We start from the raw sequence: 14,618 nt of genomic DNA on the forward strand, positions 1-14,618 counted from the left end.
AAAGTTAAGGAGATAAGCCAGGAGAAGGCAGTTACCAGAAATAATAGCTCTGAGCTTTACTTTTTTTTTTCAGTTAAATTTATTTGCACTCTAAAACTCAGTCTCTACAGGTATTCAGTGGGTTGAAATGTAGTTTCAGCTTTGAAAAATCAAAGTAGGGGGCGCTTGGGTGGCTCAATTCGTTAAGCCTCTGACTTCAGCCCAAGTCTCACGGTTAGTGGGTTCGAGCCCCATGTTGGGCTCTGTGCTGTCAGCTGGCTCAGAGCCTGGAGCCTGCTTCTGATATTCTGATTCTGTGTCTCCCTCTCTCTCTGGCCCTCCCCTGCTCATGCTGCCTGCCTCTCTCTCTCTCTTTCTCTCTCAGAAATAAATAAAAAAGTAAATAAAAAATAAATAAAAAACATTTAAAAAAAAAAGAAGAATCAAAGTAGGAGTCAACTAAGATAGCCACAGAGTAGTTTCACAGTAATCACAGAAGATTAAGTTTCAGCAAGAAGTTTTTTTTGTTTGTTTTTTTTTTTGTCATTTGAGAGCTTTATTGAGATATAATTGATATACATAAGACCAATATAGTTAATGTGTACAATTTGATGGTTTTGGACACATGCATATACCTGTGAAACTATCACTAAACCTGTCACCACCCAAAGTTTGCTCGCGCCTCTTTGCATTTTTTTGTTGTTGTCTGTTTTGTGGTAAGACCACTTAAGCATATGCCCTCCTACCAAAAATTTAAATATACAATAGAATATTGTTAACAGTAGGCACTATGTCATATAGCAGATCCCTATAACTTTTTTTATCTGACTAAACTGAAACTTTGTACCCATTAAAGAAGAACTCTCCATTTACTCCTCTCCCTTAGGCCCTGGCAACTACTACTTGTGCTACTGTGAGTTTATTTTGGATTCCTCAAATAAGTGGAATCATGTAATATTTGTCTTTCTGTTATTGGCTTATTTGACATAGGATTTCCTTTTTCAGGCTGAATAATATTCCATTGTATGTATATATCACTTTTTCTTTAACCATTTGTCTGTTGTTGGACATTTGGGTTGATTCCATTATATTAGCTATTGTGAATAATGCTGCTATGAACATTGTAGTGCAGACATCTCTTCCAGATCCTGATTTCAGTTCTTTTGGATTTATACCCAGATGTAGAAGTAGAATTGCTGGATAATAAGATACTGAAAAGTTTTGATGACATAAGCATCTACATCTTTATGTAAGGATAGCTCAGTTTCCGGTAACTGTTACTCAAACAGTAAACATTTGGATGGAACTTAATGGGTCAGAGTTGGAGCTTTTTTTTCTTCTCTTTTTTGTGTTGTTGTTAGTCATAAGGGAAAAATACTCTTGTGTTACCAGCTAATTATTTCACCCTTTTGTCTTGTTTTCCTTATCTATCTTCTAGACAGATTTTGGAAAAGAGATTAGATAGTGGAGAAAGGTTTTAAATTGTTTTCTGGCATCTGTCAGGTGGACTTGGGCAGGGCCTATCTTTTGGCTATTCCTGTAAACACTTGTTAGAAGAGGGCTGATGAGGCTGGTGGTTAGATAGCCCAGTCATGTCCTATGTTATATTCTATGTTATATTCTAAAGCCTGACTCTAAACAGTCATATTAAATATGTACCTTTGGATGTGAGGATAAATGAACACAACCCTACTCTCTGGGAATAGTCCAGAGTACATACAATGCAGGGTTAGTAGCACCATCTTTACAGAAAAAGGACACCCCATTGCCCAAATTGGAAACTATAGAAAGTGCTTCAGCTAATCAAACATTCCTTAATCAATTTTCTAGTCACCTAACCAATCAACTTGTTGGCTTTATTCTTTCCAAAGTAGCCATCACTAATCAGACTTGCATCATCTCACCTATGAGCTAACATGACTTGGTGATGTCTGCTGGCTTTTCCCTCAGGCTTATGGCCCCATTCATCGGGATCTCTGAAATGATCTTGTTTGTGTTACAGAGTTCTCATTTGGAAGACAGTGAATCAGCAGTGTTACTTTGCTGTGAATGTGAAGAATCAGATATCTTTAGTGGTTCCAATGTACGTAGGTACTTGTTTTTATACAGCCTTTGCTAATTCCAAGTGAAAGCTTTTTGGGTAAATTTGGCTCTTAAATGCAACTGACATATAGTACCTATTGTTCCATCTGTTTGGTCTCACTCAGCCAAATACAATAGTCTGTGAAAGCAAATAAGTGACTTGGAATGAGTGTATATATAAATATTATGGTATATATGTATGCATAATCATCTCCACTCAAAGTGTATTTATCAAAGTAGAAAAATATTGTACCCTGAAGCTTTGTGTGAGTTCTCTCTCAGTAAAGAATGATTATTTTATTGGGCTTTTTACATTAAAAAAATTTTTTAATGTTTATTTTTGAGAGAGAGAGAGCAAGCAGGGGTGGGGCAGAGAGAGGGGGACAGAGAGTCCAAAATGGGTTTTGTACTGACAGCATTGAGGCCTACATGGGGCTTGAAGTCACGTACCACAAGACCCTGACCTGAGCCGAAGTCAGGCGTTCAACCGACTCAGCTACCCAGGCACCCCTTATATTTTTTAATAGTCAGTAGTTTCCTTTTCCCTGTGGCAACTGCTTGGTCTTGGTGCTCCACTGGACCTTTATTCCTTACAGACATAGACCTAGCACATCCTGGCTCTTGAGAATGTTAAGCCAAATAATGTTTTAATTACTGGATCATGCTATCTAATTACATTTCATGAGATGTTATAAATTTATCTCACTTGACCCCCAACATAGTTGCTTAATTACCACAAATTGCCCAGGCTGAATCAGACTGAAGTTAGAGACTTTTAGAAAATTTAGATATCTCTTCCAACAGGATAACTGCCTTTGCTAGCCATGACTAATACTAGGTTCTACAAACCTTGACGATAAAATCTGGATTTTGTCTATTTTAGGATGTTTACTGTACATAATGGAACTCTATAAATATTGTTAAAGTTTTATCAGTTGAAACTCTCAAAGTAAGTGGGGCCTCTTAAGTGTATCACCATAGTACTGCCTGCTCTTAAATTGTCTTCTTTACTTCACCTTCATTGCACAAAGAAGGTGATCACTATTTCGGGACCTCATCCAGCTATTATTTTGACTTATCTGGTTGCACTTCATTCAGCATTGATGATGAGTCTGGAATGGCATAAAGTTGGTTATTGTAACTCACTAATAGATGGAGCTGTGCTCATTCCCTGGTGCTTGAAAACACTGATGAATTCACATGCACACTCATTTATTATCAACATTTTGCAGATGACAAACCGAGGGTAGAAAGGTTACAGTCTTTGCCCAGTGTTGTGAGACAAGCAGAAGCAGCACAGATGTCAGATCTCCACACCTATCAGTGCTGTCATCAGTGATCCCATTATCAGCAGGCAGCATCATCATTGATGGAATATATACCCAAACTATATAGTTTCCTCAAGATTTACTTTGTTCAGTCTCAGTGGCGTCTTCTGGATTCGACTGCCTTATTTTTTTGGCTGACTTTGTCTTAAAGAGACCAGTGCACAGCAATCTATGTGAAGAAAATTTTTATGAAGTTGTGTACATGTGGGGAAAAGATGACTCTAGTTTTTGTGGTTCTCTGAGAAACAATTAGTTGGGTATACATATTTGCAGATTATTCTGGATCACTTTATTTTATTGCCATAGCTTTCATTCACTTAAGTCAGGTTTGTTTTCTTTTCCTCTTCATAAGACAAAGCGGTTACATGTACTTGGATGGCTCTTAAAAAGTATTGGGTTCTCCTATTTGGTTGCTTAGGGAGTATTTCCTATATACTTTCCCCCTTTCCTCAGCTCCCCATTCCTACCCTCATGTCAAAGGAGATTAAAGAGCTCCTTCCCAGTTTGATGACTTAAACTTGAAAACAAAATTGTTTGGAGAGCAGACTAATTGAAATCTCCACTTTGAAAGTGCTTCAAAGGAAATTACATGGGATCTTGATAACTATTTGAAATAGAAGTTAACTATCGTAAAGAAGAGTAGCACATAAAGTCAATCACTGAAGAACTTTCTCTTTAATCTCAGGATAACAGAATTATGAACTTTGGTTAGCTATATTCACTCATTCATGTATGCATGCATGCATTCATTCATTCATTCATTCATTCATTCTCCAAGCATTGATTGACTTTCTTGTACTAATCACTGGGCCGGGGTTATGGCGGTTAGGCATAAAGTATAGAATCTACCCTGAGCAAACTTTCAGCTATAAGATGAATAAGTTCTGAAGATCTAATGTAAAACATGATGACTATAGTTGATAACATTGTATTTGATAATTGACATTGCTAAAAAAGCAGAACTTAAATGTTCTCACAAAGAAGATAAATATCTGAGGATGAGGGGAATCTTTTCACAATGTATATGTATATCAGGCACCATGATGCACACCTAAAACCTTACAATTTTATTTGTCAATTTTACCTTAATAAAACCGAATTAAAAAAAAAGAAGAAGAAGAACCGGGCGCCTGGGTGGCTCAGTCGGTTAAGCGTCCGACTTTGGCTCAGGTCATGATCTTATGGTTCATGGGTTCGAGCCCCGCGTTGGGCTCTGTGCTGACAGCTAAGTCAGAGCCTGGAGCCTGTCTTTGGATTCTGTGTCTCCCTCTCTCTCTCTGACCCTCCGCTGCTCACACTGTCTCTCTCTCTCCTAGTATTAATAAAACATTAAAAAATTAAAAATAAATAAATAAAACATTAGAAAAAAAGAATCTACCCTAGAAGAATGTATAACTATGCTTCAACAACTTAGTTTTATGGATATTTCTGGAAAGCCATGAAAAGGAGAGGAGAAAATCATTCATATGCAGTACAGAGGAGAAGAAAAGAAATATGTGGATGAGTGGAAAGACTAAGGATGACTGCCTTAGGTCTCTTAGGGCTTTCTTAGAAGAGACGAGGGGAGTGTAGAAAGGCTTCTCTCTCTTCTCTGGTCCTATTCAGCCTCTAGGGAACCAGAAAAAGGGTAAAGGAGCCTCTTGTTGTTCCCTTTGCTCTGTAGAGGGTTGATGGACGTCTCCATAATAAGAAGAGGGACTGCCTGCCCCCAGAGCAAAGTTGAACGTGTGACTGGAAAAGGTAGCAGAGGAAAATATACTGGCCCTAGCTGTAGGAGTTTCACTTTGGCTTCAGATAGGAAAGAATGCAGGCAGTGACTAAAGCAGATTGGGGTACTGGTGGCTGCAGTAACCACTGAGATTCCTGAGCGTTCTCTCTACTCCCTGTCCCCATACCTTGCTATCCTGCCTTAAAGGAGAAAAAGCTCTGTGTGAGCTGAAATTCCAATTATCACGTTTGTGAGGGTTCAGCTAGAAACAAGCAGATTCATTACTATTGCAGGATTATATCTTCCCTAGTCTGGAGGTCGGGAAAATGCTTGTTATGCTAGTTTTTTTTCCCTCAAAATGCAATTTATTTCTTTTTCTCCTTCCTCTGGTCTTCTGACCCCACTCCCACCCTACCAAACAGGAGGAGGGACATATATGGGTGGTCATACCATTTTTATGGTCAATTTCATTCCTGTGCTTGGATATTGTATCCTTGTAGGGAATGCATTTTTCTTCCCTACAATCAAAACAGCATTTTGTTTGATTAGCCCAGTGAAAAGAAGGAGTGTTAGCCTTTTGTTATTAAAGAGAGAGAAAAAAAGAAAATGTGACCCTTGAATCAAATGTGGAGAAGGCAAACAAAAAGAAAGGGAAATCTAAAATGTAAGAATTGGGGCGCCTGGGTGACTCAGTAGGTTAAGCGTCTGACTTCCGCTCAGGTCATGATCTCACGGTTCGTGAGTTCGAGCCCTACATCGGGCCCTGTACTGACAGCCAGCTCAGAGCCTGGAGCCTGTTTCAGATTCTGTGTCTCCATCTGTCTCTGACCCTCCCCTGCTCACGCTGTCTCTCTCTCTCTCTCTCTCTCTCTCTCTCTCAGAAATAAATAAAACATTAAAAAAATTTAAAAAACCAAAATGTAGGAATTATTTGGTGTAGCATACTTTACATTTTTAAACTGTAGAATTGCATTCTTTTCTATGGCAGACCAGGTATTTCAGAATATAGCAGTATCCTTCTAGATGGCAACTTCTGCGGAGGTTTTACTGTGTAGTCATTTTGTGAAGTGGGAGGAATGGCTTCAGAGAGAATGTTAACCTAAGTTTAAGATAAATTTAAGAATTGTAAAAAGTTATTAGCATTAAGAAAAGACAGCCCTAATTCAAGGCCTGCTATTGAGTAGCCAGCCTATGGATTGAGAACAAAAGGGACTTTAATCTTTAGGATTCTTCTGAAGCATCTTGTTTTTCTTGAATGTTTTAAGTCTTAGAATGTGGTATATGGGATGATCAAAACAATGAATCATTTGTCAGCTTAGAAAGTAAAACTATATTTAAAAGGGGAAAATTGGGGCACCTAGGTGGATCAGTCTGTTAAGTGCCTGACTCTTGGTTTTGGCTCAGGTCATGACCTCGAGGATCGTAAGTTTGAGGCCCACATCAGGTTCTGCACTGGCAACGTGGAGCCTGCTTGGGTTTCTCTCTCCCTTTCTCTCTGCCCCTACCCCACTTGCACTGTCTCTGTCTCTCTCAAAATAAATAAATAAACTTTAAAAATTTTTTTTGAAGAGAGGGAACTGCTATTGTCATTAAATCTACTTTTATAAGACTCTAGAAATTGTGAGCAGACACACTTAACAATAGGTTGTAGGTAAATCTAGAGATACAGTGATAACCAAAGTAGTTGGCTGGAAGGTGGTAATGGTGTGTAGGCTGACAGTGTAGGCACCTAGTCACTTCTGATGGTTTGTATTTACCTTTTTCCTTTCAGTTCTTGGTATTGTATTTGTTTCCAGTTTTGCAGGCTGATTTACAGAGATACCATTTCACTAGACAACATACACAAATATAAAAAAGATTAAAAACGGCAAACTTGTTGCCAAAGAGATGTGAGTTTTATTATGGCTCAAGATTCAGAGAGCCTGGGTCAGAGTCCCAGCTCTACTTCCTGGTTTGTGACTTCACTTCTCTAAGCCTCACTTCCCCCATCTGTAAAATAGGATTAATAATAGTACCTCTCTTAGAGTGTTGTTAGAATTAAGTAAGATTTATATAAGGTGCTGAGAGGGCCTGGCACATTTTCTGTGCTAAGTAGAGAGCAAAGACAGATGTAGCATTCCCTGAGGTCACCATGTCTTCCACAGAGTCAGGACAATGCCACTGTTGTACATGGGCACAATTTAAGTTTATAGTCCAGTGCTGTGAGGGAGGAGGAGGAAAAAGTGGACATCTTGAGCATCTTTATTTTTTTTCATCATCCTTGATTTGTCTTGTGGTATATGAATAACTTGTGGCAACTTCTAAAATATATTATTTAACTTTGTAAAATGATCATTGAAGGGCCAGGAGCTTTCTCTTATTCTTCCTTATGTTTGCCACAGTGCCTAGCATAGTGATTTGCAAGTTGCATATATTTAATGCCTTGGGTAATGGAATCTCAACATGATGCTTCAGGCACACCAGGCTTTCCCCTGTCCTGATTTTATGTTGGTCTGACTTCTGGCCCTTCTTTTAACCAGAGACATATTTTGGTGACTTCTGACACAAGGATATAGACTGTAGCAGTGAAACAATTGTAGGCAGACACCAGAAGCTTGGCCTACTTTATAAAATCAACCAAATGAAAGCTCCAACTAGCTGAGTTATCCTGCTTCCATAATCTGAGGCAGGGCATTTTCAGGTGTGCTTGTCCCTTATTTTGGTTTAGGAAAGCAAGAAAAGCAGCAGATGGCATGACTTGTACATTTTTTCATTAACAAAATTATACAGACCTTTTTTTAGATGACAGCTTGTAAATAATTTACCCTGTGGAAGGTGAGCAATCTATTTAGCAATTACTATTTGCCAGACATGCTAAGTGATTTTCTTACAAGTTAGTGTCAAATCCCAATTTTTGAGGCTAAAGACTTTTCGTATTTCCCATTTAAAGCTAAAGAAACAGAGGCTGACATATGTGACCATGCTGATAGTGACAGCCAAGTCTGCCTGACACATTTGAGTTTTTAACCTTATGCTGGATTACCTTTGCCCTTGAATGAAATATTGTTATTCTAGTGCTAGAAGGTCAGGAGCAAATGGAATAGTAGTGGTTCTCAGTTCTGTTTTTACACCAGAATAATCTGTGGATCTTCTGAAAAACAGAGACTCAAATCTCACCTTAGTGACTTCCTCATTCAGCGCGTCTTAGACAGCTTTATTCTTTACAATGGTCCATGGGTGATTACTTCACACAGCCAATGTTAAGAATCATGGTTCTTAGAAATTCCGTAGGGAAGAATGATAAGATTTCAGATCTGGAGGCATCTGAAGAGTGAATTTGGGATATTGTAAAGACACATCATTGATAGAAGTGTAGGGAGAAAAGAGGTGGCTTAATAACAATCAAGTTTCATGTTTCAAGAGGTAGGATAGTATGTATCACCAGAAATTGGATATATCACTGAATTATTTTATAGCCAGATTAATTCTCCATTCTTTCTGTGAAATTCTATAGTGCTGCCACTATTGTACTCAAGCACAGTCCTTCTCAACCCTATTTTAGTCTCCCAGATACTTTTTTACTTGGTGGCTGGGATGAAGTTCTAGTGAATTTGCAATTTCAGACTATTAGGCAAATAGTCCCTGAAGAGAGCAGTGGATGGCTGTGATTAAGACAAATGTGATAGAATAGTAAATTTAACAGATTCTTAATCATAATGGATCCTGTCTTCTGAGTCCCCCCCAATACCTTCTGTTTATTTTCTGTAATCTCACAGTGTACTTTGGCAGTAGGGAAGGGTTAATAATTTTTCCTTTCTCTTTACAATTAGGAAACTGAGTAACAAAGGCCATGACTTGCTGAGAACTATAACTCAGCAAATGGCTAACATTTGTTGAACACTAACCATGTTCCTGGCTCTATAGCAACTGTTTTTACATGTGTTATCTCATATTACATCTCTGATGTGGATAATGTTTTAGGGATAATAAAACTGAACTCATTTATTCTAGAGTTATTTGAGTCTCCTCTGTGGCAGGTACTATGCTAGGCAATGAGTATCCAGTGGTGAACAAATTAAACCCTGTCCCTAATGGAACTTACAGGGGAAGACACATAATAAAAAACAAATAAATATTCAATTATAAAATGTGATAGTGCAGTGAAAAATACAAATGGGAAAATAATAAAAAATAAAGAATAACAAAGCAGAATAGCTATTCAAATAAAGTATGGTCAAGAAGGGCCTCCTTAACATGGTGATATTTTAGTTCAGAATAGTTCAGGGATGGGGCGCCTGGGTGGCTCAGTCGGTAAAGCTTCTGACTTCGGCTCAGGTCATGATCTCCCGGTTCATGGGTTCGAGCCCCACGTCAGGCTCTGTGCTGACAACAGCTCAGAACCTGGAGCCTGTTTCAGATTCTTTGTCTCCCTCTCTCTCTGACCCTCCCCTGCTCATGCTGTCTCTCTCCCTCTCTCAGAAATAAATAAAACATTAAAAAAAAAAAAAAAAGAATAGTTCAGGGATTTGCTTAGTGTCACACATCTAGTAAGTGATGAAGTTCAAGTCTGATTTCCAAGGCTGTGCGCTCTAAGCTATACTGCCTGTCAGACATGTGCCTGGAATCTGCCAGACTCTCCTATCTGGTCTGACAAGCATTCCTATCATGACACTGTACCAAATTTCCAGAAGGGCATCATAAAATTTATAAATAAGATATTATAATAATAATTCTTTCCAAAGAAATCTGTCTACTAAAATCCTTCTTTAAAGAGAGCCCTAGGAGGCAGCAAGGAGAAGGGATAGCAAAAAATATTGCAAGCAGTATATGAATTTCAGCAAATGACAGAGACAAAGCTCCAGAGAAGCTGGAAATCTCAGCTATAACTGCACTAGGTACATTTGCATGAGGAAGTACTTTCTTGGCATGCATGGGCTGGGACTGGGTGTTCCACTTTGGATCAATGTCTCCTTTCCTGGCCTTACTTGAACTTAAAGAACTTGAAGGGCTGATCCAGGAGCCAAGCAGAAGACGTCTAATGAAAGAAGCTGACTGAGAAGTGTTACGTGGTGGCTAGGACCTCAAGATACTTGGAAAGACTGTTGAAGGAAGGGAAACTCTGCTCTTGGGAAGGGAAAGAACAAAGTAAACAGTGAAATACAGCCTTGAAGTTAAGTCTTCTTTTGATTCTACTGTAGTGCTTAATTTGCCACATTACTTTCTTAGGATTTTCCAGCAGAGTCCTCTGAACTCCCCCTTTGCTCTGGAAGAATTTGTCCACTTAATATTTTGCCTCCCAGGAAATAACAGCAGTTCTTAAGCTGTTTAGATTCTGTTGAAGTGTGATGCAGGTTTTAAAACCCTGGATTATGAACCTGACTGTAGATTTGAATAGTGCTTAGTATAAATTTATGTTTAGAAAAGATCTGTGCATGATATTCATGTCTACATCTTTTTTTTTAAAATTTTTTTTAATGTTTTATTTATTTCTAGGAGAGAGAGAGAGAGATAGCGTGAGCAGGGGAGGGTCAGAGAGAGAGGGAGTCACAGACTGAAACAGGCTCCAGGCTCTGAGCTGGCAGTCAGCACAGAGCCCGACGCGGGGCTCGAACCCACGAACTGCGAGATCATGACCTAAGCGAAAGTCGGACGCTTAACCGACTAAGCCACCCAGGCGCCCCCATGTCTACATCTTAACTTGATGATTATATTGGGGACGATTATAAATCCTGGCAATCTAACAGTTCAGTCAAAAGTTGTTATATGTTGAAACTCTTTGACCCAGAAATCTAATTCTTGAAAACTTCCTCTGAAGAAATTATTTTAAAAGAAAAGTATAGTACTAAATTTTTAGTGAATATGTTTAATAATAGGAGAAAGGGAATGGTTAAGTTAACTATGGTAGTATTAACTCTGAAGCCATTAGACACAAAACCCAGGGACCATAAAAGAAAACATTGGTAAATTCAAATACATAAAGCCAAGAATTCTACATTAGAAGATCCTATAAATAAAATCACAAGACAACACATTGGAAAAAGATTTTCAACACATATGATAAAAGAGCTAATTTCTATAATATGTAATGTACTCTGTAATTTTTTTAAGATCAGAAACACAATAGAACATGTGCAAAAAAAATTAACAGACTTTCACTGAAATATATACAAATGGCTCTTTACCATATGAAAAAACATTCATAACCAATTATTTACCAATCAGATTGGGAAAGGTCAAATAAGTGTGATATTGCATTGTGTTGGCAGGGTCTTAGGGGAAACAGCAATGCTGTATTTTGTTGGTGGGCTCTAAATTAAAATAACCTCCATGGAGGACATTTTGGAAATATCTATTAAAATTCTATATGCCTATAGCATTTACTCTAGAAATTTCATTAGGAGTTTATCTTCCAGAAATATTCTCATATATGTGAAATTTCATATATTCAAGGATATTCATTGCAATGTAAATGAATTTGACAAATTGGAATATAAATTTGCTATTTGTAATAGCAAAAAATTTGAAATATCCTAGATGTCCATCAAGGTGTTTCCATATGAGCTAATAATGGAATTCTTTCTTACTGTTAAAATCCAAGATACAAAGAAGTGTGTGTGTTTCATTTGTGTGAAAAACAATTAGAGTAAAAATAATATATTTAGATTCTTAAATATGCCTAGATTGCATCTGGTAATTATATATAAATATTAAAAACAGTAATAACTTTAGTAATAACTTCTGATTAACTTCCGTTCAGGTCATGATCTCACATTCTTGAGTTTGAGTCCTGCATTGAAAGAATCGTGTTCAAGCCTGCTTGGGATTCTGTCTCTCTCTCTCTCTGCCCCTCCCCTGCTTGCTCTCTATCTCTCTCTCAAAACAAATAAAAATAACTTGAAAAATAATTTTGAAAACAATTGTCTTTAGGGAGAAGGACCTGTTGGCTCAAGGAACAGATGTGAGATGGAGACCTATTTAATGTTCATCATACTGCAGGTTTTTTTAAAAAATTGTTTACCGTGTCAAATGATACCTGCTTTTAAAAAATGCTAAAATAAGGGGCACCTGGGTGGCTTAATCAGTTAAGCGTCCAACTTTGGCTCAGGTCAAGATCTCAAGGTTCATGGGTTTGAGCCCTGATTCAGACTTTGTGCTGACAACTCAAGAGCCTGGAGCCTGCTTCAGATTCTGTGTCTCCCTTTCTCTGCCCCTCCCCCACTTGGCACTCTGTTTCTCTCTAAAATAAATAAACATTAAAAAACTAAAATAATTTAAAAAGAGGAGTAGAACAGAATTTCATAGCCTTCTTTCAGTCATTACACAAATATTGTTTTTTAAATTTTTTTAATGTTTATTTTTGAGAGAAAGTGTGAACAGGGAAGGGGCAGAAGAGGGAGACAGAATGAAGCAGGCACCAGACTCTGAGCTGTCAGCACAGAGCCCAGTGCAGGGCTTGAACTACAAACCATGAGATCATGACCTGAGCTGAAGTCGGATGCTCAACTGACTGAGCCACCCAGGCGCCCCTCACAAATAAGAAAAAGTTATCTTTTTCCTTAAATACCCACAGTCTAGAAAAAGATATATCTAAATAAGATTATTAAAATATAGTATGGTAAGTACAGAAATGGAGTAGATGTGTGTCCTAGGTACAATGTTACACAAGAAGAGAATGATCCATTCCTTGCTTGATATGTCAAGTTTACAAATGAACAAAATTTGGAGGCGCGTGGGTGGCTTAGTGGGTTAAGTGTCTGACTGTGGCTCAGGTCATGATTTCACAGTTCATGAGTTCAAGCCCTGCATTGGGCTCTGTGCTGACAGCTCATAGCCTGGAGCCTGCTTCAGATTCTGTCTCCCTCTCTGTTTCTCCCCACTCACACTTTGTTTCCCTCTCAAAAATAAATAAACATTAAAAAAAATTTTTTTAAATGAACGAAAAGAATTTGGGATGCCTGGCTGGCTCAGTCAGTAGAGCATGCAACTCTTGATCTCAGGATTGTAAGTTTGAGCCCTACATTGTGTGTAGAGATTACTTAAAAATGAAAAAAATTTTGGGGCTTTGGGTGGCTCAGCCAGTTAAGAGTCCAATTCTTTTTTTTTTTTTTTAACAAATAGTTTATTGTCAAATTAGTTTCCACATAACACTCAGTGCTCATCCCCACAAGTGTCCTCCTCCATGCCCATCCCCCCCTCCCCCCCACATCCATCAGTCCTCAGTTTTTGTCAGCATTCAAGAGTCTCTCATGGTTTGCCTCTCTCCCTTTCCCCCACCATTTCCGCCCTTCTTCTCCCCCTTGTTCCTCCATCAAGTTCCTCCTAATCCTCCTATACGTGCAAACATGATATTTGTCCTTCTCTGCCTGAAGAGTCCAATTCTTGATTTCAGCTCAGGTTGTGATCTCACAGTGAGATTGAGCCCCGTATAAGGGACCTGCTTGGGATTCTGTCTCTCCCTCTCTCTCTGCATCTCCCCACTTGCGCGCGCTCTCTCTCTCTCTCTCTCTCTCGATAAACATTTTTTAATAAAAAAATTTTAATCTTTAAAAAAATAACAAACAAAATTTACATGTATATTCTGATTATTACTACATAAAAACTATATAAATAAATAAATAACAAAAAGAGGAATTGAAACCCAGCAGAGCCCTTAAATATAAGAAATTTCATTCAAATGGTGAGGATGTGAAGGGCGTTTGAAATATCAAAATAATCTTATTCATATTTTAAAGACAGTGTTGTTGTTTTTTTTAAATTTACTTTTGATTTTTAAAAATCAAGTAATCCAGGGGAACCTGGGTGGCTCAGTTGGTTGAGGATCTGACTTCAGCTCAGGTCATGATCTCACAGTTTGTGAGTTCGAGTCCTGCATTGAACAGTGCAGAGCCTGCGTTGGGTCCTCTGTCTCTCTCCCTTTCTGCCCCTCCTCCACACATTCTCTGTCTCAAAAATAAATAAATAAACATTTTAAAAAATCAGGTAATCAGGACTCAGTTAAGCCAGAGGTCCCTAGAGTCTCCTACTTGTAGTCTTAAAGATGAGAGGATAAGAAATACTGTATTTTCCCCCAAGTTAATATATGGGATAAAAAAATCTGTTTATCACACATACCTCTACTTTTCCCTCCCATTTAAGCCTCAGCCTCTCCAGGTTACTGTGAAAAGCCTTGGAACTGATTAGTGTACAAGTTATATCTGTAGAAGTGCTCAGTGATCTTCATGGGAGGTGGGGTGTCTTCAATTTTTGGTATATAATAGTTTTTTCCCTTCTGAAAGAACTTTAACACTAGCAGACCTTCACCAGGGCCATTTTTAGATGTTTTAAAAGTGAGCTACAGAGCAGCCAAGACTATCTTGAACAATCTGGCACTCAGAATGTATGGCCTTTCCTGTTATGAGCTACATATAACAAGTAAATACCAATTAAAATCCACTGGAACATAATCACAAGTGATGTTGCTGTGTCATAATAATTTAAATTCCACTATGTGAGTTAGTTCCAGGTCTTATGATCAGCTCTATCTCTCATTAAGTTATATATAT

At 38.2% G+C, this 14,618-nt stretch overlaps 1 protein-coding gene across 2 annotated transcripts in view; it reads left to right on the plus strand.

The window, feature by feature from the left end:
- SSH2 (slingshot protein phosphatase 2) overlaps positions 1-14,618 on the plus strand; it is a 250,679-nt gene that overhangs the window by 62,082 nt on the left and 173,979 nt on the right. The window contains exon 2 of one of the 2 annotated variants that reach the window (XM_077749595.1): positions 1,982-2,062. The exons of the other annotated variant lie outside the window; for it this stretch is intronic. Within the exon in view, the coding sequence (XP_077605721.1) occupies positions 1,982-2,062 (81 nt within the window). The remainder of the gene's footprint in view (positions 1-1,981; positions 2,063-14,618) is intronic. 2 annotated transcript variants of the gene reach the window in all.

The sequence above is a fragment of the Crocuta crocuta genome, unplaced genomic scaffold (assembly GCF_008692635.1).
Source record: "Crocuta crocuta isolate KB4526 unplaced genomic scaffold, BGI_CrCroc_1.0 scaffold149, whole genome shotgun sequence".
Taxonomy (NCBI): domain Eukaryota; kingdom Metazoa; phylum Chordata; class Mammalia; order Carnivora; family Hyaenidae; genus Crocuta; species Crocuta crocuta.